At 48.4% G+C, this 27,150-nt stretch overlaps 2 protein-coding genes across 6 annotated transcripts in view; one reads left to right on the forward strand and one right to left on the reverse strand.

Annotated features, from left to right (window-relative positions):
* Positions 1-1,739: 1,739 nt before the first annotated feature.
* VIL1 (villin 1) lies at positions 1,740-23,433 on the forward strand (the record flags this gene model as incomplete). The annotated part of the gene is made up of 19 exons (XM_081262216.1): positions 1,740-1,814; positions 2,207-2,281; positions 3,448-3,644; positions 4,676-4,784; positions 4,897-5,007; positions 6,198-6,400; positions 6,503-6,581; positions 6,912-7,010; positions 7,700-7,853; positions 8,509-8,609; positions 8,696-8,833; positions 9,329-9,487; positions 10,501-10,680; positions 11,208-11,353; positions 12,028-12,172; positions 12,594-12,782; positions 14,328-14,396; positions 15,737-15,877; positions 21,336-23,433. The coding sequence occupies 19 exons, from the start codon at positions 1,740-1,742 to the stop codon at positions 21,447-21,449; spliced, it is 2,484 nt and encodes an 827-aa protein (XP_081118342.1). The 3' UTR covers positions 21,450-23,433.
* Positions 23,434-23,890: 457 nt separating this feature from the next.
* Positions 23,891-27,150, reverse strand: part of USP37 (ubiquitin specific peptidase 37) — an 81,479-nt gene continuing 78,219 nt past the window's right edge. For all 5 annotated transcript variants that reach the window (XM_081260706.1, XM_081260704.1, XM_081260705.1 and 2 more), the window contains one exon: positions 23,891-27,120. In XM_081260706.1, coding sequence (XP_081116832.1) covers positions 27,033-27,120 — 88 coding nt within the window. In that variant the 3' untranslated portion in view covers positions 23,891-27,032. The remainder of the gene's footprint in view (positions 27,121-27,150) is intronic.

The following is a 27,150-nucleotide window of genomic DNA, read 5'->3' on the forward strand; positions in this document are numbered from 1 at the left end:
AGACTGAGAAACTAGGGATGAGAGTAACCAGGGACAAGTGGATCTCTGTTCCAGCTCACATCAGGAACCCTGGAGAGTTTTCGAAAGCACCTAGGCCCTACCTCCTATTGGCAGAAAATACAGTACCTGTGGCTGGGTCCCACCCTGGTCTAATTAAATCAGGGCCCCTGGGGATGTGGCTGAACACGGCAGTATCAATATTTTTAAAAAGCCCCAGGTGACTCTGATCAGCAGCTGGGGCCAAGAACACAGCTAAGGTCTAAACAGAAAGTCAACATGGTTAGAGAAAGCTTGGGGAAGGTGACTTCTGCCAGCCTAGTGGGTAAAGGCTGGTTCACAGTGTGGAGGGTTCAGTCTGTCGTTGGTTCACTCCTTCATGTCTCATTTTCTCCCCCTTTCCCTCCTTTCATCCATCCAGCCATGTCCTGGCACCTTGCTAGTTGCTGGAGAGTTCATGCTGAACAAGCAGAAGCGGTCCTTGACCTTGTGGGGTCCGTAACTGGGGAGGAGCAGGAAATTCTTGCATCTATTTTTTCTATCGTGGCAAAACACTATTTCCCCCCTTGTGGTGCTAGGGATTGAACCTTGCACATACTAGGCAAGTTCTCTGCCACTGAACTACATCCCCAGGCCTTTCTCTTAATTTTGAGAGAGTTTGCTCAGGCTGGCCTTGAACTTGTGATCCTCCTGGGATCACACTCCTGTGTCACCACTCTTGTCCCATTTTATCCATTTTGAAGCACGATTCGGATGACATTCAATACAGTATTCACAACGTGGTGCAACCATCACTGCTATTTAGTTCCAGAACTTTCCCATCATCCCAAATGGAAATTCCATCCATACCTATTAGCAGCCCTCTGGCAATCACTGCCTCTGTTTCTACCATTTGCCTATTCTGGGTATTTCATGTAAATGTAGTCACACAGTATGTGGTCATTCATGTCTAGCTTCTTTTGCTGGTTACCATAGGTGCATCCATGTTGTAGCATGTATGTAGGTTGTACACCATTCATTTCTAGGGTTGCATAGTGTTCAATATACACACCTTTTGGTTTATCCATTCATCTACTGATGGACATTTGGGTTGCTTCCATCTTTTGCCTATCGTGAACACAGTTACTACAAACTTCAAGTGTAAGTTTCTGTTGGAACACTTGGATTCTGCTGGGTTCATACCCTGTTAAGCCTTTATTTTTTATTATTTATTTATTTATTTATTTGCAGTACTTGCATGCTAGGCAAGCATTCTACCCCTGAGCCACATCCCCACACCCTTTTTATTTTATTTTGAGATAGGTTCTCACTAAGTTACCCAGGCTGGCTTTAAATTTTTGATTCTTCAGCCTCAGTCCCCAAGCATTTGAGATCACAGGCTTGTACCATCAGACCTGGCTGAGCCTTTATTTTCTTCTTTTCCATTTTTTAGAAACTTGGTATGATCTTTTTAAAAAATGAACACAGCTTTGATAACACATTTCCAACAAGAGAAATTGTCTAAATAAAGAAGGGGTTTGAGTGCCAGGGGTGGGCTCTGTTCAGCAGGACAGGCATTTGAGTGAGAGTCAAGGTCAGAGCTGGGCCAAGAGTGGGGAGCCAGCTCCATTTCTTTCCCAAGGTCCTGAGCCTGCAGCTCCAGGGAGCTGGGTGCCCTGTGGGGCTGGGCTAGCACCTGACACCCAGGGCACCCCTACCCTGGGCCCTGACTCCCACCCACTTTCTCCCCAGGCATCTCCACCATGACAAACCTGAGCGCCCAAGTCAAAGGCTCCCTCAACATCACCACTCCAGGGGTGCAGATATGGAGGATCGAGGTGAGCTCCCGCAGGCTGGGCTTGCTCCTGGTCGTACCTTGTGGGGCTGCCTGGAGCCCCTCTGTCACCTGCTGCCACCTGCTGCCAGCTCCACCCTCACTTGGGGCCTCATCCTCACCCCCTGTCAGCTGCGCCCCTTCTCCTCCATTTCCTTCTCACCTGCCCGGGCCTTCCTCTCCACTTCCGGTCCTCACAGTCTCTGGCTTCCTTTCTCCCCTCTCCTCTCCCCTCCTTTTGTTCCAAGGCCCTGATCTTTCCTGCTGTGGCCCCCTCCTCATGCGTCCTCTGCTCGGCTTCCTGGGCCCCCGCCTCCTCCTCCTCTTCCTCTCCCTCTTCCTTGGCCTCAGGGTTCATGGTGCCCAGCCTCCCCTCTGACCCTCTTCTCTCTGCAGGCCATGCAGATGGTGCCTGTGCCGTCCAGCACCTATGGGAGCTTCTTCGATGGTGACTGCTATGTGCTCCTGGCTGTGAGTGGTTTGGGAAGGGGAGGGGGCTGAGCAGAGAGCAAAGCCCACTGAGTGATAGGGAGGAACCTGGGCAGTGGGCAGGCCTGGCCTGACTTTACCCGGCTGGTGTTTCTAGGGGTACCCAGGTACCCAGCCGGTGGCAGCTCCTCAGGGACAGAGACATGTGTAAAAGGCTCTCCCTGCCCTTGAGCTTCCCGACTCCCAGCTGAGGCCACTTCTGTGGACTCAGTCTTGAGGACCTTCTGGGGGGTAACACCGCAGTCCTCAGTTTGGGACTTCTGGATTTTCACCACACCCTGGGACCATCCCAACTGCCAGGGCATTTGTATTCTTTCTGTTGACTCATTTTAAAATTTTAAATACCTTATTTAACAATTGAACCCGGTCTTTGATGTAAATAGGAAGCAGTGTTGTGTATTTTCATAATAATGTTACATATAGCCATCCTCCTCACCTACAGAATATTCTGAGATTCAACCAACCACATGCAGAATAGTTGGAAAAATAATTGCATCTCTACTGAATATATACAGACTTTTTTTCCTTGTCATTATTTCCTAAAATTACAGCATAACAACTATTGCCTTTTTTTTTTTAGGGGGGGACTGGGCATTGAACTCAGGGGCACTCAACCAATAAGACCACATCCCCAGTCTTATTTTGAATTTTATTTAGAGATAGGGTCTCACTGAGTTGCTTAGCACTTCGCCATTGCTGAGGCTGACTTTGAACTCGCGATCCTCCTGCCTCAGCTCCTGAGCCACTGGGATTACAGCACCACCATGACCGGCTCATGACGATTTATAGAGCAGTTACACTTTATTTATTTTGGGGTGCTGGGGATGGAACCCAGGACCCCAATTCTGCTAGGCAAGTGCTCTACCACTGAGCCACATCTTCAGCCCCCAGTTCAGGGTTTCTAAGATGGTGATGGAGATGATTTAAGATATATGTCATTTTACACAAGGAACCAGAGAATTGGCAGAATTTGGTATCCACAGAGGTCCTAGCTCCCTTATGGACACTGAGGGACACACCAGTGTACACCCCATGTGCCAAGCTCACCTGTGGCCCAGGCCCCAAGTACATGGGAGACTATGCAGAGTTGGACGCGGGGCTGTGGGGAGCCCAGGGCCTCGGGTACACTGAGCACCCCATTTCCCCAGATCCACAAGACAGGCAGCAACCTGTCCTATGACATCCACTACTGGATTGGCAAGGACTCCTCTCAGGATGAGCAGGGGGCGGCTGCCATCTACACAACGCAGATGGATGACTTCCTGAAGGGCCGGGCTGTCCAGCACCGTGAGGTCCAGGGCAACGAGAGCGAGGCCTTCCGAGGCTACTTCAAGCAGGGCCTTGTGTAAGGAGGGGAGCTCTGTGTGAGGGAGGGAGACAGAGCCTGGGGCTCAGAGGTGGGGATGGGAGATGGGGGTTGAGCTGAAGAGGCAAGAATACTGAGACCTGTGGTGACAAGAAGACCCCAGGAGGTGGGAGGTGACCCAGGCCTGGAAGGGAGCCTGAGACTGTGGGGGAAGCCAAGGGACAGCTCACGTGAGCTTCTGCAGACTTTTCCGCCTTTCCACTCCCCCACCCTGTTTCTGCTGCCGTTCCTCCTCAGCCCCCTCCCTCTGAGTGTACCTTGGGTGCCCCTGGAGGCTGTTCTGAAATCCATATCTCCACTGAAGTTCTGTCAATCAGCTCCTGTCTGGTGTTCGGAGAGCTCAGAACCTAAGGAGACCCTCAGGGCATCACCTCAAGTCCCCTCTGCCTCTGGCTGATGGGCAGGTGGCCGCTCCCCTTCTCTAAGCAAGCCAAGCCTCATATCAGGTTGGAGGTTCTGGCCTCCTGGCTTTCCCCGTGGGAACAAGTGCTCTGCAGCCCAGTTGCTATTGAGCTGTGGAGTGGGCTGGGAGCTGTCCTGAGCCATAGTCCCCTCTCCTTCTTGTCCTGCTCTTCTCTCCCTACACTACAGCAGCCATGCACTCCTTTGGGCATTTGAATAGCACCTCTCCTTCTTCCGCTTTCATCCCCTGTCCTCAGGGCCCCGGCTTTATTATTCACTTGTCCTACCATCCATGTCACCACGACCCTGGCTTTGCAGCCCCTCTGAGGGCAAGGGCTAGTGTAGGATGAGTGGACATCTGGGGTGCAGACTTTAAGGGGCTCTCACTACCAGGGTCACCTGCAAAAGCACCTCAAAGAACCAACTTCACACTTGCAGGACACTGACAAACTCCTTAGAGTTTGCACCCCAAGTGCCTCAACCCCTTCACTTAGTCCCAGCAGGGCCCCTAAATGGCCCTGGTGGCAGCCAGACATCCCAGGACCTGGGAGGAGAGGGCTCGGATCATTTCCTAGCCTACTCCCTTAGGTTGGCTCTCCTTTCCCCAGGATCCGGAAAGGGGGTGTGGCTTCTGGCATGAAGCAGGTGGAGACCAACTCCTATGATGTCCAGCGGCTGCTGCATGTCAAGGGCAAGAGGAACGTGGTGGCCGGAGAGGTAGACAGGCCTGCTGGGCACCGGGCAGGGAATGAGGAGGACTGCTGGGCAGGGAGGCGTGTCAAGAGACCATGCTGATGGATGGGCTGAGTGGGGTCTGTGGCTCCCTCAGGTGGAGATGTCTTGGAATAGTTTCAACCGAGGTGATGTTTTCCTCCTGGACCTTGGAAAACTTATCATCCAGTGGAATGGGCCAGAGAGTAACCGCATGGAGAGACTCAGGGTAAGCCTCTCACCCCATCTGCTCCTGCAGACCCAGCCCAGGCTCTGCCCCCTATGCAAACCTGTAGACCTCTGCCACATCCTGGGTGACCCCAGTGCCCTCAGCCTCTCTCCAATATAGGGAACAGGATGGTGGTGAAGGCGGACCTGGGTCTCCACGTGCATGGAAGAGGCATGTTGCAGTTGGCCTGTGTATACTCATGGTTAATGCCCTTAGGTGGGATGAGTTCCCACAGTGTGGCAAACCTGTGCCAGGCCTTGGGAGTCCAGAGGTGAATGAAATGGGCAGAGCTTTGCCTCACTCTGTCCTTCAGCATCAGTGACAGAGACAGACAGGAAGGGAGGAGCATGGTGCTGGGTGCAGGGAGGCTTCTGGGACACAGAGGGGTGGGAAGGCCCTAGAGCAGGAAGGAGGTGGATTAGGGAATCAGAAGCGAAGCAGGAGCTTGGAGAACAGGTTGAGGGGCGGGAAGGCTGGGGGTTTCCGCTTAGTGCAGCTGGCCATTGAAGATCATCTGACTTCTGAGTGGAGATGGGGCCAGCAAGAGGCTAAGACCAGCAGAGAGGCCCTGTGGCCCTCCAGGTGTGATGGAGGCAGGCAGAATCTGCTGAATGAGGTGGGGACCGAGAGGAGTGAGGCTGACTCCAAGCTCGGTGCTCAGAGAACCCTGGGAATCGGTGGGTCCCGTTTCCTGGGAAGATCTCAGGGGAGAAGACAGAGGTCTGTTTTCAGCATCTTACAATGTCTTCTGGGAATTTGGGTAAATGAGATAAGAGCAAAGACCAAGGTTGGAGAATGAAGCAGGTGTAGCAGGCCCTGGGACAGGAGAGGTGGCTGGGGAGGGCGAGTGCCACGTGTGTGGCTGTGTGTTCGTGGTGAGTCCACAGGCATGCTTTGGTGCAAAGGGACAGTCCAGTACTCTGCTCTTCGGGGCTCAGCTCTTGCACAAAAGTAAGGTCACAAATTTCAAATGTCAAAACCAAAGGTCCGTCAAGTCCACCCTGAACACTCTGTTGCTGACTAGGAAACCCGCTTGCCCCCTGCTTCTCACCTGGCTTCCTCGTGCATGCCTTAAATGCCTGGCCCCAGCCCTGGTGGCTGCTGGGGACTGGAGCTTTTCTGGGGGATCTGGGTGGCTGATACTGCTTTGTCTCCTGAGAGCCTTCCTGGGTCCCTGGGCCTTCCTGCAGGGCATGACTCTAGCCAAGGAGATCCGAGACCAGGAGCGGGGCGGGCGCAGCTACGTGGGCGTGGTGGACGGGGAGAACGAGAGAGCCACGCCGCAGCTGATGGAGGTGATGAACCACGTGCTGGGCCAGCGCAGGGAGCTGAAGGCAGCTGTGTCCGACACGGTGGTGGAGCCGGCACTCAAGGCGGCCCTCAAGCTGTACCAGTGAGTATTCGGCTGGGATCTTCCTGGGTGCTGGGGACTTCCTGAGGGCAGAATGCCCTGGCTGAGGGGCTTGGACCCGTCTGTGTCTTTTTCGTCCCACAGTGTGTCTGACTCAGAGGGAAAACTGGTGGTTAGGGAGGTTGCCACTCAGCCACTCACACAGGACCTGCTAAGCCATGAGGTGAGAGCGCCTGGCACACCTCTCCCCCAAGCAGCACAAACTCCCAGCTCTAGGGCAGGTGCGAGGGAGGTCAGCCCAGCTGAGCCTCTGGCACCAGCACGGTGAGGCTCTCATGGGGTCTTTTTCTTTCTTGTCCTGGGGATTGAATCCGGGAGTACCTTACCACTGAGTGACATCCCATTCCTTTTTATTTTTTGTTTTGCGATGGTGTCGCTAAGTTGCTGTGGCTGGCCTGGGACTTGAGATCCTTCTGCCTCGGCCTCCCGAGGTGCTGGGATTGCAGGAGTGCATGACCCTCCCTGGTTCACTGGCTCTCTCTCTCCACTGTAGGACTGTTATATCCTGGACCAGGGGGGCCTGAAGATCTATGTGTGGAAAGGGAAAATGGCCAATGCAGAGGAGAAGAAGGGCGCCATGAACCAGGCCCTGGTAGGGATGGTGTTGGGAAGGAGGGTCAGGGTGACGAGGGAAGAAACAGCCGCAGGGAGGGCAAGAGGGCTTAGATCAGGGCCAGGCAGGGGCTGGCTGACCCAGCTGTGGCAGCTGAGGGGCCATCTGTAGGCACCTTGGGGGCTCTCTGCAGGCGAGGGAGCCAGCCACCAGGCACCCCTGGCACCTCGGTCAGGATGTGGGCTGTTACTCCCCTTGCTCAAGCTTGTTGTAGAGAAGGGAGTGGAATTGGTAGCTGACCTTCCTACAAAAGGGGATTGGGTCAGCTTGGGACCAGGGCCCATTCAGTGTTTGGGGTGATGGGACTGGGTTTGCAATAGGGGGCTGGTCATGAGGCTTATAATTAAGATGGGGTTGAGCGAGAGGTCAGATTTGGTCTTAGGGTTAGGATCAGAAATATTCTTGGGGTCAGTATTAGATTCAGAGTTGAGGTCAGAGTAAGGCTTGAGGCCACTGTTAGGTTTGAGATGGTGTCAAGTTTGACCTTGAAGTTGGGGTTGGAGTAGGCTTAGGCTTGGGGTCGGCATTGGGCTTGGGAGTTGTGTTCAGGTTTGGGACCTGGGGCAGGTGTGACAGTGGAGCTGGTTGGGGTGACAGCCAGGCTTTGGCTTGCCTTGGGGTGGGGGCTGGGAAGGCACATAGTGTCTAGATGCCCCTTCTCTCCTCAGAACTTCATCAAAGCCAAGCAGTACCCACCAAGCACTCAGGTGGAGGTGCAGAATGATGGGGCCGAGTCAGCCGTCTTCCAGCAGCTCTTCCAGAAGTGGACAGTGCCCAATAAGAGCTCAGGCCTGGGCAAAACCTACACCGTGGGCTCCGTGGGTGAGGGCTGAACTGGGGCAGCTTGAGAGGCGGGAGCTGGGATCTAGGAGCTGGGCCAGGGAGCAACTTGGCCTGTACCCCCACTCGCTCCCTGAAGCACCTCTTCTCTGCACACTTTTGTCCTGACTCCGAACTCCCCTGCACGGGTTGCATGAAGAGCTGTCACAAGAGGGAGTTAAAAATGACCTGCCTTCCATTTGGAATGGGGTTGGATCTTCTTGGGATCCAAACAGCATCTCGCCAGACAGTATTTGCTGAGGCAAACTTGGTGCCAGGTCCTGGGGGAGATAAAAGCCTCTGTCATCATGGAGCTCTCTATTGGGATGGGAGATACTTGAAGTCCGATACTGCAAGGGTCAGCAAAATGTGACTCACTGAAGATGAAGTCTTGCTCTTGTCCCTTTCTTGTCCCTGGTGGCTTTTCTGGGAGGAATTAATGAAGCAGGTGTCTTAAGGGCATGGGGATGTGATTCTGTAGTTTCTGTTATTTTCCACGTGTGTGACCTTGGGTAAGCTACTGAATTTCTCTAGTCTCAATTTCCTCATCTATAAAATGGGTCTAAGAACTGTAGCCACCACTCAGGACTGTTGTGAGGACGCGGGTGACAGTCCTCTTGGCTGGTAACAGTTGATGTTATGCTTCCCCCCACTCCAGCCAAAGTGGAGCAGGTGAAGTTTGATGCCACATCCATGCACGTGCAGCCTCAGGTGGCCGCCCAGCAGAAAATGGTGGATGACGGGAGTGGGGAGGTGCAGGTGTGTGAGGGGCGGAGGCCCGTGCTGGGTGGGGGAAGGGAGGTGGAGCTTGGCCTGGACCTTACACTGCCTGATACTGGCCCCAGGTGTGGCGCATTGAAGACCTCGAGCTGGTGCCCGTGGAATCCAAGTGGTTAGGCCACTTCTTTGGGGGAGACTGCTACCTGCTGCTCTACACTTACCTCATCGGCGAGAAGCAGCACTACCTGCTCTACATCTGGCAGGTAGACCCTGCCACATCCCACCGGAGCACAGCCCGCTCACGCCCCTCCACCATGCCTCACTGTTAGTCTTGGGTTGAGTATCCCTGGTGATGGGGTGCTCACTCCCCCAGAGGCAGCCCATCCCCTCTTGGGGCAGCTTTGGCCGTGAGACCCTACGGGGTGCCCCCACTCACAGCCCTTTCCTTCTTGGTTCTCTGAATCTCCCTCCCTGGGGTTTGCGTCCAGATGTGAGGGAGGAGGGAAACGCTTGGGTCTGGGGGTAAGTGGGGTGGTATTTCCTTGAGCAAGGAGGGATCAGGAGAGCAGGGCTGGGCTGGGCTGAGATCTCACTGGGTTGGGGGCTGGAGTGGAATTGGGACATGAGTCAGGTTGGGTTATTGGCTGTGTCCTGGCTGAGGTTTGAGGGGAGACAGTGGGCTGGGGCCAGGTCAGTGCTGGGGAGGGAGTGTTTCTAAGGTTGACTCCACACCACCCCGCCTTCCTACTCATCCCCAGGGCAGCCAGGCCAGCCAGGATGAAATCGCAGCCTCAGCCTATCAAGCTGTCATCTTGGACCAGAAGTATAATGATGAGCCGGTCCAGATCCGGGTCCCGATGGGCAAGGAACCACCCCACCTCATGTCCATCTTCAAGGGACGCATGGTGGTCTACCAGGTGTGGCTGCTGGACTGAGGCGGATGGGCATCCAGGAGACGGGAAAGGGGACAGGCAGTGTGGGTGGGGCTCAGGGCGAAGTCCATTCCTCAGAGAGCAGGACCATTTGGGGTTCTATCACCTACGTGAACTGCTAATAGAAACAACCACTTGGCAACTTTAGAAATAATACGTAAGGAGCCCTTGCCCTGTGTAAGCACAGTCTGACCTCCACGCCCAACTCCTTGAATCTTCTACATAAAATGTTTTATGGTTTGCCTAAATGAGGCACCTGTCCAAACTTCATTGGTGTCTTCCAATAATGTGAAGTAGACATTTCATACAGCCATTTAAACAGTAATCTGTTTATTGAGCATCTTCTAAGTACCCAGTTCTTTGTAATTCACCAAGCCAGGAGAGGTGTGGCAGACTAATATGGCTTACCATCTTTTTGGAAAAGGATAATGGTGTGGTGTGTCTGAGCCGTGAACTCACAGCCTGAGCCCCTTGTTGTTAAAATGAGCAAAATAAAAGTTGAGTTCAAAGTGGTGCCAGGAAGGCAGTCCCTGGGACCAGGCATGGAGTTAGTTCATGGTGAGAAGGGGATTTTGAGGAGGTCTTGACATTTGGGGCAGAGCTGAAGAGCTTGGTGGAGGTAAAAGGAGGGTTTGCAAAGCAGGGGACACTGCAAGGTCCAAGGCCCAGGGGAAGGCTCCACAGGGAACAGTGAGAAGCTGGCCAAGCTCAACTCCAGAGTTTGGAGAGCACGTGAGCCTGCAGAAGTGACCAGTGTGGAGTTTTAGTCTATAAAACGGTGGGGAGCTACTGAAAGATTTTGAGCAAAGAAGTGCCTGAATGAAAGCCATGTTTGGAAGGATCAATCTAGCAATGGTTTATCAGAGGACCTAGAGGGTTGGGCAGGCCTCGCCCCACCCTCCTCCTCCCTCTCTGGTTCTCTGTGCCCCTGGATTCCCCCACTGTCTTCCCTACTGAGTTGTTCCTGCCCCTCTCCCTGGCTTCTCCCACCCTTATAGGGAGGCACCTCCCGGGCCAACAACTTGGAGCCTGTACCCTCCACGAGGTTGTTCCAGGTCCGGGGAACCAGTGCCAACAACACCAAGGCCTTTGAGGTCCCAGCCCGGGCCACCTCCCTCAACTCCAATGATGTCTTCATCCTGAAGACCTCATCCTGTTGCTATCTGTGGTGTGGAAAGGTATGCACGGGGTCCAGTGGCCTCCTATTCCCAAGTGAGTCCCTCAGTCTCAAAGCAGACTGGGTGAAGGTAGGACCCTTGGCAACCAGACCCCATTTTCTGGGTCTCCAGCCCCTTGGTAGCCCAATCTCCCAGCTCTGTAGCTCTGGGCCTGACAATCTCCCCACCTCCAACAGTCTCTGATTCTCTGCCTCTGTGTTGGGGTCAGACTTGTTCTGTTTGTCTCTGGATATTCCGTCTGTCCCAGTGTTGTTGGTCTGCATCTATGCCTTGGGGTCTTTTACTACCCTAAGCTTCTCCCTTAATCTCTGTAGCAGGGACTCACAGCCTCTTGGAATCCCTCTTCCACCCTCTGAGGTGGGGTGCGGATGCTTTGGTCTCCTATGCTGTTCTTTGGAGTGTCCAGGATGCATGGGCCATGATCCAGGGAGTCAGACACTGGAGCTCTGGGCAGAGAGAAGCTGGCACTGACACCAGAGAGGTCCCCCCTCCACCCCCAGCATGGCCTGTCCCCCTCTCTTTCCCAGGGCTGTAGTGGGGACGAACGGGAGATGGCCAAGATGGTTGCTGACACCATTTCCCGGACGGAGAAGCAAGTGGTGGTAGAAGGGCAGGAACCAGCTAACTTCTGGATGGCCTTGGGTGGGAAGGCCCCCTATGCCAATACCAAGAGGTAACTGTCGAGTCCTCTGCTCCCAGCACCTCCACCCCATCCAGAGACTGCATGGAGTAGACTGAGAACTGTGTCCCTGGTGCCCAGGGCTACAAGATGAATAAGGGGCAGCCTGTGGGCTTGAGGCTCTGGGGCACAGACCTGTGCCCCTGTGCCCACCATGGGATACACAGACCCTGATGGAGTGTTTCCCTGGCGACAGGAGTTCATAGCCACAGCTTAAAGAGAGGGCAGAGCTAAGCATTTGTTTGCTCTTCACAAAGAAGGTGTCAGAGCCTAACTCCTTTCCTTAGGTGCTGACAAAAGCCCAGGTTGCTGAGGAACACCAACTGTAAAGCCTCTTTCAAATGGTCTTTCCAAAAAATATCCATGACTACCACCCAGTTCAAAAGCAAAAGAGCATGTACTGCAGTAGCAGCAGGAGGGATGGGGGAAGATAGCAGGAAGAACTTCCTACCAGGGCTATGGAAAAGCCAGTGGAGTTCATGTCCAGAACAGCAGTGGGGATTTCCTTCTTTGAGCACTCTTTGGATGACAGAAGACTTTTGTCAATCATAAGATGGGACATTTGGTGAGGCGATGGCCTTTCCATGTTGGAGCCCCTCAGAGTCTGTGTCCTCAGGTTTCCTCCCCCAACAACTTCCTCCTGCCAATGCAATCTTCTCTTTCTGCAGACTACAGGAGGAAACCCTGGCCATCACCCCCCGGCTCTTTGAATGCTCCAACCAGACTGGGCGCTTCCTGGCCACGGAGATCCCAGACTTCAATCAGGACGACTTGGAGGAAGATGATGTGTTCCTGCTGGATGTCTGGGACCAGGTAGGACCAAGGGCCTTAGTCCCCAGGGCCAAGAAGCCCCCATGACTTTAGGGGTCGGTAAGCATCACTGTTTTGGGGTCCCTTGTTCTTTCTCCCTGGGAATGGCATTATGAACACCAGGATCAGAAGGGAGGAAGGGGAAGGGCTGTGTCCCGTAGGGCTTTTTTTTTCTCCCCTGTCTTTCGTTTCCTGGGACAGCGGGTACATTTGGACACTCAGGCTCAGGATGCTGGAGTCACACGTGTGCAGAACATCCACGTAGGGCCTGTGCAAAATCAAAGCCAGATGGGCCACCCAAGGTTATTTCACTATGTAGCACAGGGCTGGGGTTCTACTCTTGGACATCTCAGTGACCTGAGGCAGAGCCCTGAGGGCTGGGGAGGACAGGAAGGGCTGACTGAGCTGCTGGGATGCTCCGCAGGTCTTCTTCTGGATAGGGAAGCATGCCAACGAGGAGGAGAAGAAGGCCGCGGCTGTCACTGTGCAAGAGTACCTCAAGACCCATCCCAGTGGCCGCGACCCCGAGACCCCCATCATTGTGGTGAAGCAGGGACATGAGCCCCCCACCTTCACAGGCTGGTTCCTGGCGTGGGATCCCTTCAAGTGGAGTGTGAGTGGCCCCTGCCCCACCTGGTCCTCGCAGCCCAGCACATCCTTCTCTACTAGGAGGCTTCTTCAAGGGACACCCAAGGACGGTAGACGCCACAGGTCTTTCTCCTCCTTTGGGACATGTGACCTGCTTATTTGAAAAAAAGGTTAGGGCTTAGAATTAAAAGTAAGACTTACGTAAGGCCATGAAGCCTCCCTGGTGAGGGAGAGGAAAGGAAGTCTGTCAAAAACCAAGGCTAGGGGGCTGGGGCTACAGCTCAGTTGTTAGAATCCCACATGCACATATGCCCTGGGTTCAATCCCCAGCACCACCAAAAAAAAAAAAAAACAAAACAAAAAACCCAACCTACCAACCAACAAACAAAAAAACCACCAAGGCTAGGACTTGGGAGGCTGTGGCAAGAGGATGGTGAGTTTAAGGGCAGCCTCAGCAACTTAGTGACATTCTGTCTGAAAAGAAAAAAATGAAAAGGGATGGGGATGTAGCTCAGAGGTAGAGCACCCCTGGGTTTACTCCCTAGCTCCACAGGTGGGTGGAAACCAGTGAAGATTTTCCTCCCCAAAGGAGGAAGGCCCAAGTAGAGAGGCCTGGCCTGATGGCTCTGGGTTCGATTACTTAGCACAACAGGTGAATTTAGGGATGCATAATTTCCTCAAGTCAAGATTTTGTGTATATGTAGTTTTTAAACCTGTAGCTGATGGGCCGTTTAGTCTTGAGGACCCCGAGGCAGTGAGTCTCAGGCCTTCTAAGACACACTTCAGTGCCCAACTCAGTGGCCCTGGCAGTCCTTCCCTCACCCTAAGTCTGTGTGGGCTTCTCTCTCAGACTCATTCATTCAGCATGAGAGTGGGGAGCTTGTGATCTGCCATGCCAGGAGCCAGGCCTGCGGCCATAGAGGTGCGATCCCTGGGGAGTCATGGTCCCTGTGTTCCTCTTGCTCCTCTGTGGCAGGGCTTCCCTCCAGTGTCTAGGACCCCTGAGGTCCCCAGAGCCTGCAGAGTGTGGATGGGTTCTTGGCTGCTTGTGGCTGCTCACATGGGCTCTATGGTGAGGGTGGTCATGTGACTCTCCATCCCCACATTGGTCTGAGCAGGGACAGGTTAGCAGCCTGGCCTGCCTGTCTCTGATCTGTCAGCTCCTTTGTCCCATCCTCACCATTTTTTTTTTCCTTTTGGTACAAGGAATGGAACCCAGGGAGCTTAACCACTGAGCCACATCCCCAGTCATTTCTTATTTTTCTTTAAAAGTTTGAGACAGGGTATCACTGAGTTGCTTAGGGCTTCGCTAAGTTGCTGAGGCTGGCTTTAAACTCACAATCCTTCTGTGTCTGCCTCTCGAGCTGCTGGGTTACAGGCATGTGCCACTAAGTTGACCCATCCTCACCATTTAAGCTCCTTTTCAGGGCCTCCTCCAGCCCTCTGAGCTTCCTCTTTCCCTTCTCACCACTAGGACCTAGATCAGCCTTCTTTCAACTCCTGAAGGAAAATGGCCTCTTGTCTCCTCTGCTGAGATCTGGGTCTGAACAGTTGTTTACTTTATATGCAGAATACCAAATCCTATGAGGACCTGAAGGCAGAGCTTGCGAACTCTGGGGACTGGAGCCAGATCACTGCTGTGAGTACGGAGAAGGTGGCTGGGCCCCGAGTTGGATGTTGGCAGTGGGATGCTCCCATGGGTGCTGAGAACTTACCAGACAGAAATGTCAATGCCCTCTTCTCTCCTTCTCCTTCTTCTCATGGAAGTTCTTGCTGTTTAACTGCAGGGCCTCTAGTGTTTTATTCTATTTATTTATTTATTTGATCCTACAGACCTAGGTTAATGTTTTTCTGATCAGTTCTATTTTTTTTATTATTTTTTTAATATTCTTTTTTTTAATTTTATTTTTTTTTATTGGTTGTTCACAACATTACAAAGCTCTTGACATATCATATTTCATACATTAGATTGAAGTGGGTTATGAACTCCCAATTTTACCCCAAATGCAGATTGCAGAATCACGTCGGTTACACATCCACATTTTTACATACTGCCATATTAGTGACTGTTGTATTCTGCTACCTTTCCTATCCCCTACTATCCCCCCTCCCCTAGTGTTTTATTTTTCCTTTCCCTAGTGAAATGGTTTTCAATTTTTATCATGCATAGGAGTCTGGGTGATGTTGGGGGGGCAGCATATCAAAATGCAGATTTCAAAGCCCCATTCCTAAATATTCTGATTTGTGGATTTTGGGGTAGCACCCTGGAATTGTATACTTTAGGTAAAAGACCCAGAGGTAGTTTGATACAATTAGCTCATAGGCTGCAGTTGGGGAAATAATAACATCTCTGGACACCATCATCCCTGGGATCATGTCTCCAGGCAGAATAAGTGCAAGTCTTTCATCTCTAAAGTAGTTAAGAGGAATGTATTTATCTGTAGGCCTGGAATATGAGAATATGAAGTCAAAGCCTTTCCTCTGAGTTCACAGGCCAACAGGGAGTAAAGACAGGGCTAATTCTGCAGAAATATGAAGTGGTTTCACAAGCACAGTGTGGTCATTGACAGATGGCTCTTTCAGGCTGGGAACCCTGTAGCACTCAATAAGTGGACTGACAGTGCAGATTGGAAAGGACAGATAGGCCAAGGCTAAGTAAATTTCTGGATGACAGTTTCTTAACAGATGAGAGTCCAGGGTTGATCTCAAACTCTGGGGGAAAGCCATGGAGAAGTTAGTAAGTCATTGAACCAGAGAGTCGTCTAATACCAACTGACTTCTGTCAGATACAGACCACTAAGCTCCCAGCTCCTGGGTCCAGTCTTTATGCCTGTGCATGTGTGTGCGTGTCTAGGTGGGGTAGATCATGGAAAATTTCTTGAAGGGGGTGCCCTGAGTCAATGCTGACTTTAGAGAGGAAGGCAGCCTAGGAGGGGGCGACAAGCCAGCTGAAGAAACCAATGCCCCTTCCTTCTCTAGGAGGTCATAAGCCCCAAGTTGGACATGTTCAATGCCAACACCAGCCTCAGTTCTGGACCACTGCCCATCTTTCCCCTGGAGCAGCTAGTGAACAAGCCTGTGGAGGAGCTCCCTGAAGGTGTGGACCCCAGCAGGAAGGAGGTGGGTCTGGTTCCCCAATCGGGACCAAAAACATATGGCTCTTCTATTTGCTGGACAACTTAATTGCTCCCAGATTGGGTTCTGTAGGGGACTGGGTGATGGGACTGGATGTTCTAGTGTACAAGGTGGACCTGGGTCCACCCTCTTGCCAGCTTACATCCTGGGGGACAGAGATCAGAGGAGCCCGATCACAGCACTCATTTCAGCGATGAAGTATAGGGGTCAGCCAGAGTGTTATGAAAAGGAGCCTGTTTTACTCAGAGATTTCCTTCCGAAAGGCAGACAAGAATTAATTATTGAGGCAAAGCAAGTTATTCTTGGAGAAGGAACACAAGTGTGAACCCAGAGACACGAGTCAGCACAGAGTTGGGGAGGGACAGCTGGCTGGCCTTCTATCCCATATGAAGGACTGTACTGTCCATCCTGCAGTTAAACAGGGGTCATATGGTTGAATCACGCTGGGTGTGGTGGCGCACACCTGTAATCCCAGAGGCTTGGGAGGCTGACACCAGAGAATCACGAGTTCAAAGCTAGCCTCAGCAAAAGCAAGACACTAAGCAACTAAGTGAGGCCCTGTCTTTAAAAAAATACAAAATAGGCCTGGGATGTGGCTCAGTGGTTGAATGCCCCTGAGTTCAATCCCTAGTACGAAAACAAACAAAAAGATCACCCTAGGTGCCCAGTGAACATACTAGGAGGTGGTGAAAGCCCAGAAAGAGATGTGTTAGGAGATGTGAAGACGGCATTGTCTAAGAGGAGGTGGGAGCCTAGAGGAGATGAAAAAGATGCCCAGAAGTCTTTAGGAGGAAATTACTGGATCAGGAGTGTGAGACAGAAAACCCTAGCAGGTAGCAAGGTTCACATGAGGGGAGAGTACAGCAAGAAGAACTTTTCAAAGTCACATTTCTAATATCATTCCCACTTCATGAGATCCGCAATGGACTGCACATCTAGCTCAAGTGTTTTGAGAGGAAAGTGTGCATAGAGGCTGGGGTTGTGGCTCAGTGGTACAGCGCTCGCCTAGCACGTAAAAAAACAAAAGTATTGTGTCCACCTACAACTAAAAAAAAAATTTTAAAAAATATTTTAAAAAAAGTTATAAAAAAGTCTCTGTGTGTGTGTGTGTGTGGGGGGGGTGCTGGGGACTGAACCCAGGGCTTTGTGCGTGCAAGGCAAGCATTCTACCAACTGAGCTATATCCCCAGCCATAAAAAAGTCTTACAAATGAATCAAGGTATCTATAGAAGACAGATGCCCAGTTTCTCCCAGAACATTAAAACCTATGGAGGGTGTAGATTGTTCCAGAGTGCTTCCATCCTGCTGTCTACCTTCAGAGTGTTTTCTCTGAATCCTCCCACCTGTGAGGTGGCTGGAAGGCTAAGGTTCAGAAAGAAGTGACATGCCTAATGTTAACTAGCAAGTTGCAAAGCCAAAGCAAACACCAGGACTTCTGAGTGCCACTGTTACTATCATACTCTGGAGGCATAAAGGAAGTATTTCCAGAGGGAAGGGCAGCCAATGTTATGGAACAGAGGGTTGACAGGAGGTTGGAGTGGGCTATTGATGAACTAAGACAGTCCACATGGCAGAGGCAAAGGGGACTCAGGTTTTTTATTTAAAAATCAGTTGTCCAGGGGCTGGGGCTGTAGCTCAGTGGCAGAGTGCTTGCCTAGCATGTGTGAGGCACTGGGTTTGATCCTTAGCACCACATAAAAGTAAATAAAATAAAGGCATTCTGTTCATCTACAATTACAAAAAAATAAAAAAATTAAAAAAAATCAGTTGTCCAGCAAGATGTGGTGGCACACACCTGTAAACCCAGCGACTTGAGAGGATGAGGTAGGAGGAGCCCAAGTTTAAGGCCACTATGGACAACCTAGTGAGACACTGTCTCAAGAAAAAAAAAAAGTCGGGGAGGGGTGTTTGTGGTGTGGCTCAGTAGTAGAGCGCTCCTAGGTTCAATTCCCAGGACCAATCAATCAACAATGATTTTTTTTTTTTTTTTAACCCGGGGGGCACTCTACCACTGAGCTCCATCTCTACCCTCTTTTATTTCTGTGAGACAAGGTCTTGCTAAATTGCCCAGGCTGGTCTCAAATTTGCAATCCCCAAGTAGCTGGCATTCTGGGCGTGCATTGCTATGCCCAACTGTTGCTGATTTTTTTTTTTAATCATAGAAGTAATATATGTGTGTATGTATTGGTACCAGGAATTGAAACCAAGGGAGCTTAACCACTGAGCCACATCCCCAGCCCATTTTTTGTATTTTATTTAGAGACAGGATAAAGTTGCTGAGCCTGGCTTTAAACTTGCGATCCTCCAGTTTGAGCTGGGCTGCTGGGATTATAGGCATATGCCACCGTGCCCTACTATTTTTTTTTTTTTTAAAGACAGGGTCTCACTAAGTTACTTAGGGACTTGCCAAGTTGCTGGGGCTGGCTTTGAACTCATGATCCTCCTGCTTGAGCCTCTCAAGTTGCTGGGATTATAGGCATGCACCACCCTAGTAGTGTACATTCTTTTTTTTTAAATATTTTTATTATTTTTTTTAGGTGTAGATGGACACAACACAATGCCTTTATTTTTATGTGGTGCTGAGGATCGAACCCGGGTCCCGCCTGTGCTAGGCAAGCGCTCTACCGCTGAGCCACAATCCCAGCCCCTAGTGTATATTCTTGTAGAACTGAGAGTTCAATGCCACGTGGGGAGGTAGGAGAGGTTTTCAGACCTCTCTTCCTTCTGCAAACAGAGTAACGAGAGTGTGGCAGATCTGGCTGCAGGTAGTAGCTGAAGGCAATCTAAGTGTTGACCCTGATGAGTAAACCTTAGGGAGACGAATATGGGCGTGGGGGGCAATCAGCTGGCAGACCTGCAGAGTTCAAGAGCATGGAAAGACATAAGTACCCTGGGATGGGCAGTCCCTGCTATCTGGCCTTGGGGCGGGGGTGGGGTGGAGTGTGGGGGGGTGGCGGTCAGAGTCCAGCAATCTTGAAAGAGCTGAGGAGCCAGCCTGGCTGGGCCAGAGAGGGCAGAGTAGAGTCATTTATAGAGACCTGGGACACAGCAGTCACAGTTATGAGGAACCTGAGGTTTGGCAGCTCTCCGCCCTCCCCTAAACTTTCATATTTATTTACCCTCTCTTCCAAGACAATGTGCTCCACTGCCCTGCCTGGGGATAGAAAAGTTCCCAGCATCCAGCTCCCAGAAACCTTGAAGAGAGAATGCCTAGGGGTGGGAGGCAAATCTAATGATAGGTTAAAGAACTGGAGTGCCTGATCCACCTGTGCTTGAAATCCACTGCAGGTGTTTACCAAGCAGCTGTTCGATGCAGGGCTCTCTGGAAGTCCCTTATTGGGGCTCAAGGCAACTCCACTTCAGCAGAGTAGCCTGAGATGTTAAAAAGACCCACTATGCTCATCCCTGCACTGTTCAACTCTCCATGCCTAGGGGAGCAGGGATGAAGACTGAGAGATGCTGTTAATATAACTTAAAGTATGCCCAGAGGGCAGTTGGCTGCCTTAAATAATATCACAATGATATCATCTTAAAGTTGGGAACAAAGGTCCTTTAGTCAATTCCTGGCTGAAGATACCCAAGGCCTAGTCAGGTAGTGACTCCCAAGGTGACCTCCTAGTCGAGTCAAAACGTGACTAGTCTTCATTCACAGGATGAGAGGAGCTGGAATGCTATTTTGCTCTCTAGTTTTCAAAACAGCTAGGTAAAATTTGGCTCAGAATTCGTTCTTTGGCCTTCCTGGCTTCTCCTCCTACAATCCTTTCTCCATTCTACTTTCTGCAGCCACCCTCCCAGAATCTCTAAGCAAAACTCATTCCTACAAAATGATCTGGCTGCTACACTGACCATGGACTAGGAGACTGATGAGATTTAATGTGTTGCCTTTTAGTCAGGAACAAAACTGAAGGCCAGGAAGGCTGAAGCTATCTGTAATGGTAAAACTCCAGTTAACTGCAAGCACAGTAGTACACTTGCGGGTGGACTAAGATTTGAAAGCAAACCTCACAGTATGCCTGAAACCACTCAAGGCAGGAGGAGTCAGGATGGTGCAGTGAAGCATGTACTGATTGAAATCAGGAACACAGTCACCCCTCAGTATCTACAGGGAATTTATTTCTGGATTCCCCATGATACCAAACTCCAGGGATGCTCAAGTCCTATATAAAATGACATAGTATTTGCATATAACCTGCATACATCCTCCTGTATACTTCAAAGTATAATAATCAATATAAAATATCTAAGACAATGTAAATATTATGTAAACAGTTGTTACACTGTATTGTTAAGGGAACAATGATAAGAAACATCTGTACACATTCAGTATAGACACAATTTTTTTTTTTTTTTTTTGGTGATACTGGGGATTGAACCAGTGCCTTGAATATGCTAGGCAAATGCTCTACTGATAACTAGGTCCTCAGCCCTTTTTGAGACAGGGTTTCGCTAAGGTGCTGAGGTTAGTCTGGACCTTACGATCCTCCTGCCTCAGCCTTCCAGGTAGCTTGGATAGGCATATGCTATCATACTTGGCTAAACACACAATTCTCATCCACTCCAAATGTTCTCAATCTTTGGTTGGTTGAAAACATGTATGCACCAGAGGACTAAAAATTTGCCTCAGTGTCTTTGTAAGTACATGTGTTAGATGGCTGCTTCCTCTGTCCCTGAGGGCCACAATAGGCGCTACATCCTGTACAGCTGATCTGCTAGCTTGGTTCCAAGCAACATAGGGCCAGGAGACCCTTCGTGAGGAGTATGGGTTCTTGTGGTAGCGATAATCTCACATAGCCACACTGGGACAGATGCCCTAAGGCTCATAGCTTATTTTGTGGGCCAGATTGACTTCACTGTTTAATAGGTGAAGGCAGATGAAACAGTTAGCTACTTTTTTTTTCCCCCAAAAAACTTTTTCCTATGCAATATTTTCATCTTCATAAAAGCAGGTGAAGGGTTGGGGTTGTAGTTCACTGGTAGAGTGCTTGCCTAGCATGTGTGAGGCCTTGGGTTCAACCCTCAGCACCACATAAAGATAAATAAATAAAGGTATTGTGCCTGTCCACAACAACAACAAAAAAATTTAAAAAAGTAAGTGAAAATTGGCTTTTAATAAAATGTCTCCCATTTTATAGATAGGAAAACTAAGAATGACCTGGAAAGAGCTTTAAACAACCTTAAGTCAAATGTCCTAATTCTTATTTCCAGGCTAATGTGAATTTGACCCTGGCAAAAATAAGGAACTCAATTTACTGTATTACCATTCTTTCATGTTACAAGTTCAGGGATCCTCTGAACCCTCTAAATGCCACCTACTCCTCCCCAGGCCCTCATGACATTGCTTGCTTTTGCTCTTCTTTGACTCATTATATGCCGCACCTATATGACTCATCTGGGCAAACCCTGGCAGACTCTGACCTTTGCCTTCTGGCCCATCCTCTCCTAGGAGCACCTGTCCATTGATGACTTCACCAAGGCCCTGGGGATGACACCAGCTGCATTCTCTGCCCTGCCTCGATGGAAGCAACAAAACCTCAAGAAAGAAAAAGGACTATTTTGAGAAGCAAGAGTAGTTGCTGTAAAGCAGCACACTCCCCTGCTTGTGAGGCTTCGTTTGTCATTACTGGTTTTAGTCCTATGCCAATTGAAATTGCCATGTGAGCAGCAGTATGTGGCAATGGCACTTTTGTTTAGTAACCTATTCATTCAGAAAGATGCCACCTCCCCAAGGAGGCTGTGATCAGACAAAGGTGGTCGGACTGTTTTTATCCCAGGGCGTTTTTTCACTTTTAATCATCTTGTTCTAAGCCTTTCCACAGAGGAGCAGCCGAACACTCCAAAACACCGCCCCAGGTGTTTTCCTAGCATGACTCACTTTTATCTACAGCAGGTGGGCTGAGGCACCTTGCAGTTTTCTCTCCTTCCCATCGCAGTGACTTCTTTTCACATACTTTCCTCACTGCCTTCTTCAGGCTGTAAATTAAAGGCACTTTCTTCTTTTAAGAAGAGTTGAATGGCCAAGGAGAGTGCCCTCTTGGGGGTTTCACAATACTGACTGGCACCCAGTGAGAGCTGAATACACACTGGGTCTAGGAAAGTATGAAATGCAAATACTATTTCAACCCGCCCACTGGCAAAGGAAAGGCTTGGCTAAGGCCAGCGCTATAAACTGTTAGCCAGAAGCCTCTGCAAAGCTTCCTAGGTTCCTTGGATGAAAAGCACAGGAATTCAGTGGTGACTATGGCCAGGCATTGGTTTGCTGCATGAAGTCCAAATTGGAAAGCCAACAGAAGGCGATTGCCCACAATTTCAAATTAGTTATTAAAAGTGTCTGCAAAAAATGTGCCCCTTTTAGAAATAACAGTCAAACCAACAGAAGGTTAATAAAGGCTTTAATTTCACACACACAAAAAAACTCTATATATAATTTAAAAAGGAAACAAAAACAAAGGAAAAACCGTAAAGGATACAGAGGAACAGTTCTGCTAAAACACAGATAAAGTGCCGCTCCACACAAAACATCAGAATCAGAATCAAAAGTCACTCTGAACACAAAAAAACCAACCTCACAAATAATGTGGCCAAAGCTGCCAGCAAACCTGGGAGTGGCTCAATTAGGCAAAGTGTAGGAACCTCCCTTCTGTTTTCTTCTCCCTAAGCATAAAGAAACACCTACAATAGGCCAGGGAAGTTGGGGAGGGACAGGAGCTCTCAGAAGGAGGGAAACCTGGGGGTGAGAGCTGTGCACACCCACACGTGCTCTCCCTTTTTGCCTGCTGTTTTAGAAATAGACCAGTTCAGTCAACTGATTTTTTTTGTTCTAGCATTTGACCTGATGAACTTGAATCCTGATCCAGATCCTCATTCCCTCTCTGCTGATGCCAGTGGACATAACTATACTCCAAAATCTCTGTACTTTAAGAAAAGTCCAATGTCACTAAAATCAAATGCTTATTCATTACTGGCACACTTTTGATTGAAACTTCAAAATCTCAGACACATAGCACACGTGGAAAGGAAACAACTTACTAATTGTGTTTAAATATAACAAAAGTGACTGTATGAAGCCTGGTAATCAAAGCATGCCATAAAGGAGTCAATGATTGGGGTAACACACAGCAAAGTAATTGTCACGAAACTCTCAAGGCCTAACAAACTATAGTTTCCCAATAAAATATATGTATTCTTCAGATGTTAATAAGACATACCAAGGGACAGAAAGATGTTAGAAGGCAGAAATCTTTTAGTTTGGGTACATTCTTTCGAGAGTATTACTTGGTATAAAGAAAAATGAGAAGGAAAAGAACATATCCATTTACTGAGATGCTTTTTATGACTTGCATCTGGTGCTGGGTTGCTGATTTTTCTAAAAATCTCCCTACACATGCAAGCTCCACATCTTGGAAATTGAGCTGTTTCCCTGATTTAAAGCAGAAATCTGCCTCAGGGGTCAAGTAAATCAAATAAAAGGGTTGAAGGGGAGGCTGGATAACTAAGAACATCCACTGCAGTCACTTCAGAGGACAGAGAAGGAAGAGGAGAACATTTTCATACCCTCTTTTCAGTGTATCACAAATGAGTTTACAAATTACTTTTTTTCTCTTCAGGTGAATTTCATTATACAACTCTCTGTAGGTGCATGTGTGTGGTTACATAATAGTAACTGCAGTATGGAAGGATAAATAATTCATAGATTACGTTGCAGAGGTCTGTAAATGTTAAAGCTTCTCTTTCAGGAGAATTTTACACTTGATCAAGAAGAAAAAGAAATGTGTAGTTTAATATTTGCATCTGGAGTTAATTAACTGCTCTGTAAGTATCACTGCACACTTCTTAAAAATGTAAACACTGGGCTGGGGATGTGGCTCAAGCGGTAGTGCGCTCGCCTGGCATGCGTGCGGCCCGGGTTCGATCCTCAGCACCACATACCAACAAAGATGTTGTGTCCGCCAAGAACTAAAAAATAAATATTAAAAATTCTCTCTCCTCTCAAAAAAAAATGTAAACACATTTACATTTATTTGCTACTAAGCCATTTAAGTTAGGCCTGGAATTAACAAATCATAGCAAGTAAACCAACAGCTTTTGGAATCAAAATATAAATAGAAGACCAACCATGAATTTGCTTCTTATTCTATTTTGCTGAGGCAAAATTTATGAGTGTGTTCAAACATATAAATAGATCCCTAACAAAACAAGAGTCTACCTTCTCAAAGGTCTAAATTATAGTCTGGGTCACTAAAAGGGTAACGGCATCTAGCCACATGCAACTTTCTGGTTTTCCATAATATCAGGGGATAAAAATCAACAAGTTTAAATTTTTGTTTATTTTTCCCTTCAAAAAAATTTCAACTAAGAGCAAAAGGTTGTGTCCAGAACTGCTATCAAATTCCAATTCAATGTTATTTAAAGTAATGTAATATAACCACACATTTGGCATTTCAATAGGAAGGTTAATTAGTTATTGTGCAGACTGCCTGGAACTGAAGTACTCTGTTCCTATCTAATCTGTCCCTTCCTGGCCCCAACATGCTAACTGCCCCATCCCCTGCTTCAGTTAAACTGACAACACTGTGCAAAAAATAATATATTATCTATTTTTAATATTAAAATATATACAGCCAGTTCAAAAACAAAAGAAAACAAAAACCAAGAATTACCACCATCCCACCCCCAACATAGTAGAGCTCAAATCTCCATTTGTAGTCAAATGAGTAAGTTAAAGGAGTGAAGGGAGAGGGGAAGGCTGACAAGGCCACAACCCTAGAGAGTGTAAAATCCAAGCCCCAAATTTGCAAGTATGAGCAGTGAGAGAACTCATATACTCTAGTATCCTATTTTCAACAAGTCCTGCCCAAGACATAAAAATCAAACCAAATCAGAGTTCTGTGTCAAGTGCACTTCTAAAGCATAAACACATGCAAGCCATGAAAACAATTCAAATCAGGTTGCCGGTAAAGCAATCTAGGCTCATGGCATTACTTCCATTTTTCTCTGTGTCTGAACACAGACGTCACTTCAAATCATTCCCAATCATTTTAATAGCTCAAAGCTCTCATATGCAGAGACAGGGAAGAGAACAACCAGCTAAGAATTTGGTCACTTCATTTACTTATGAGAAAACAATCTTCAGTCAAAACAAAATGAGGCCCCCCATAGAAATGAAACAAAATTTAAAAAGCTAGTTTTTAAAACAAATATTTTCCTCTGCTCTAAACCCCTGAATATTCTACCACTACCATTTTGGAACATTCACACCAATAATGAGTGTTGATAGATGGCAGGAGGCAAAGCATTTATCAGTAGTTAAGCAAAAGTGCTGAGGCCATTTACAATTCAAAGATCAAAACTTTTAGAATTTGTGACTACGTCAGAACACCCAAGTTTTAAGAGTAGGGTTGGAGTTTGCCAAAGGCAATCTTCCAGAAAAGATATTGCATCTTCTGTGATGACATAATTTGTCCTCCTGAAAAACTTGATGTGGTTTTGTCCCTAAGAACTGAAGGGTAATCTCTTCAGTTCTAATAAAAGCAACAACAACAACAACAACAACAACAAAAATAAGATGGAAAATAGCAAAGAAGTTTCATTTTGCTATCCTTAACTGTGCAATCCTAATGACACCTGGGCTTGCAGAAATACACCCTCAAACTCATTCTTCATTAATAAGCTGTTTAACCAAGCTGGTTATGTTGGCTAAGTGACTAATAGCACTTGATGCTGTCTCCCCACTCACCCTCAGAGCACCTAAAAAGATATATTGTGCACTTTTTAAAATTTGTTAGTTCTTGAGATCACCAAAATCAGTCACATTTTAATTCTCACCCTGTTTTTAAGAGCAAAGCCAAACAGTAAATGATTAAATGCTCAAGCTTTGCCCTATAGCCCCTGTTCTTCATTTCACATTTGCAGCAGGGCTTTTAGCTTTAGTGGTCTAGAGCCTTAACAAAGCAGCATATCTCCTGCCCTCTCTGCCTGGGCAGCAGAGATCCTTTTGTTTTTCCTTCTCCCTAAGCATTTCTGCTGGGGAGTCTAGTTGAAGCAATATTATCTTTCCACCTTTTAAAGTTTTGACTACAATTCTTTAGGGTCATTCTGCTCCATGGAAGAATGATACAGAATAAAATAAAATATTCTATTCTCACCATCACAATAATATAGGTGAATATGATGAATAAACTGTATGAAGAAATCTCTCTAGAGAAAATATGATATGTACAATGAATACCAAATGTGGGACCATAACACATTCTAAAGCACCAACAATCTATTCTTGGGAACTGCACATAAACAGCAAAGGCAGGGCAGATTCACAAAATTTAAAAAATGAAAAAAGCTCCTTAAGTCAGGTGACAGAAATGTCTCTTGCAAGAACAAACTGTCATTAGTGTAACATGGAGAGCTGGCTCTCCAGTGAAATTAACTCATAAGAAATACACATGAAAGGTCACAGACTTGAGTGAAGCTACTCAAGGAACATAAAAGCTAAAAGACAACTGATATGTATATCTTCACACATTTCTCAAGTGAATGAACTCTCTGACACTTTCCTTTCTCTCCAAACTGCTGTGCTATTAATTTTGAGCAGGCATATTATCTGGTGGCTCATCCTCTTTTTCTTTTTCCTTTTATGGTACTAGGGATTGAACCCAGGGGTACCCTACCACTGAGTTATACACACAGCCCTTTTTATTGAGACAGGGTCTCACTAAGTTACCCAGGTTGGCTTTGGACTTGGCGATCCTCCTGACTCAGCCTCCCAAGTTGCTGGGATTACAGGCGTGTGCCACCTCGTCCGGCTTCATCCTAACCCTTTAACCACGTGCACGTGCGTGTGTGTATGTATATATGTATACATTTATACATACACACCTATTTACAACATGTATTCCTAAGACAAAAGGAAGTGCCACTCTTGTAGGAGAAAAAGTAGAATCAGCTACAGATGAGAACAAGGTTTCCATAAAATAGTTAGTATGGAGCGTTCTGTGGCTAACTACAATTTTGTCTTTTGGTTTGGCCCTGAGCTGTTTGTTGCTCCCACATCAAGTAGAATTCCAAATTCTCCTCGGGCAGAGAAAAGGTGAGGTGGGTAGCTGTAAGAGAAAATGCAGTGCACACTGCCAACCTAGGAGTCTGTTCCTCATGAGGCCTGACGAGCAGTCTTCCCCACTTCCACGCTAAGTGCCTGAGAGTTCTTTTCTGTTTCCAGCAGCTCATCAAAGATCTCCCTTAAAATAAAACAAAAAACAAAACAGGGA

This window comes from Spermophilus citellus (genome assembly GCF_964194105.1).
Source record: "Spermophilus citellus genome assembly, chromosome: 11".
Lineage (NCBI taxonomy): Eukaryota > Metazoa > Chordata > Mammalia > Rodentia > Sciuridae > Spermophilus > Spermophilus citellus.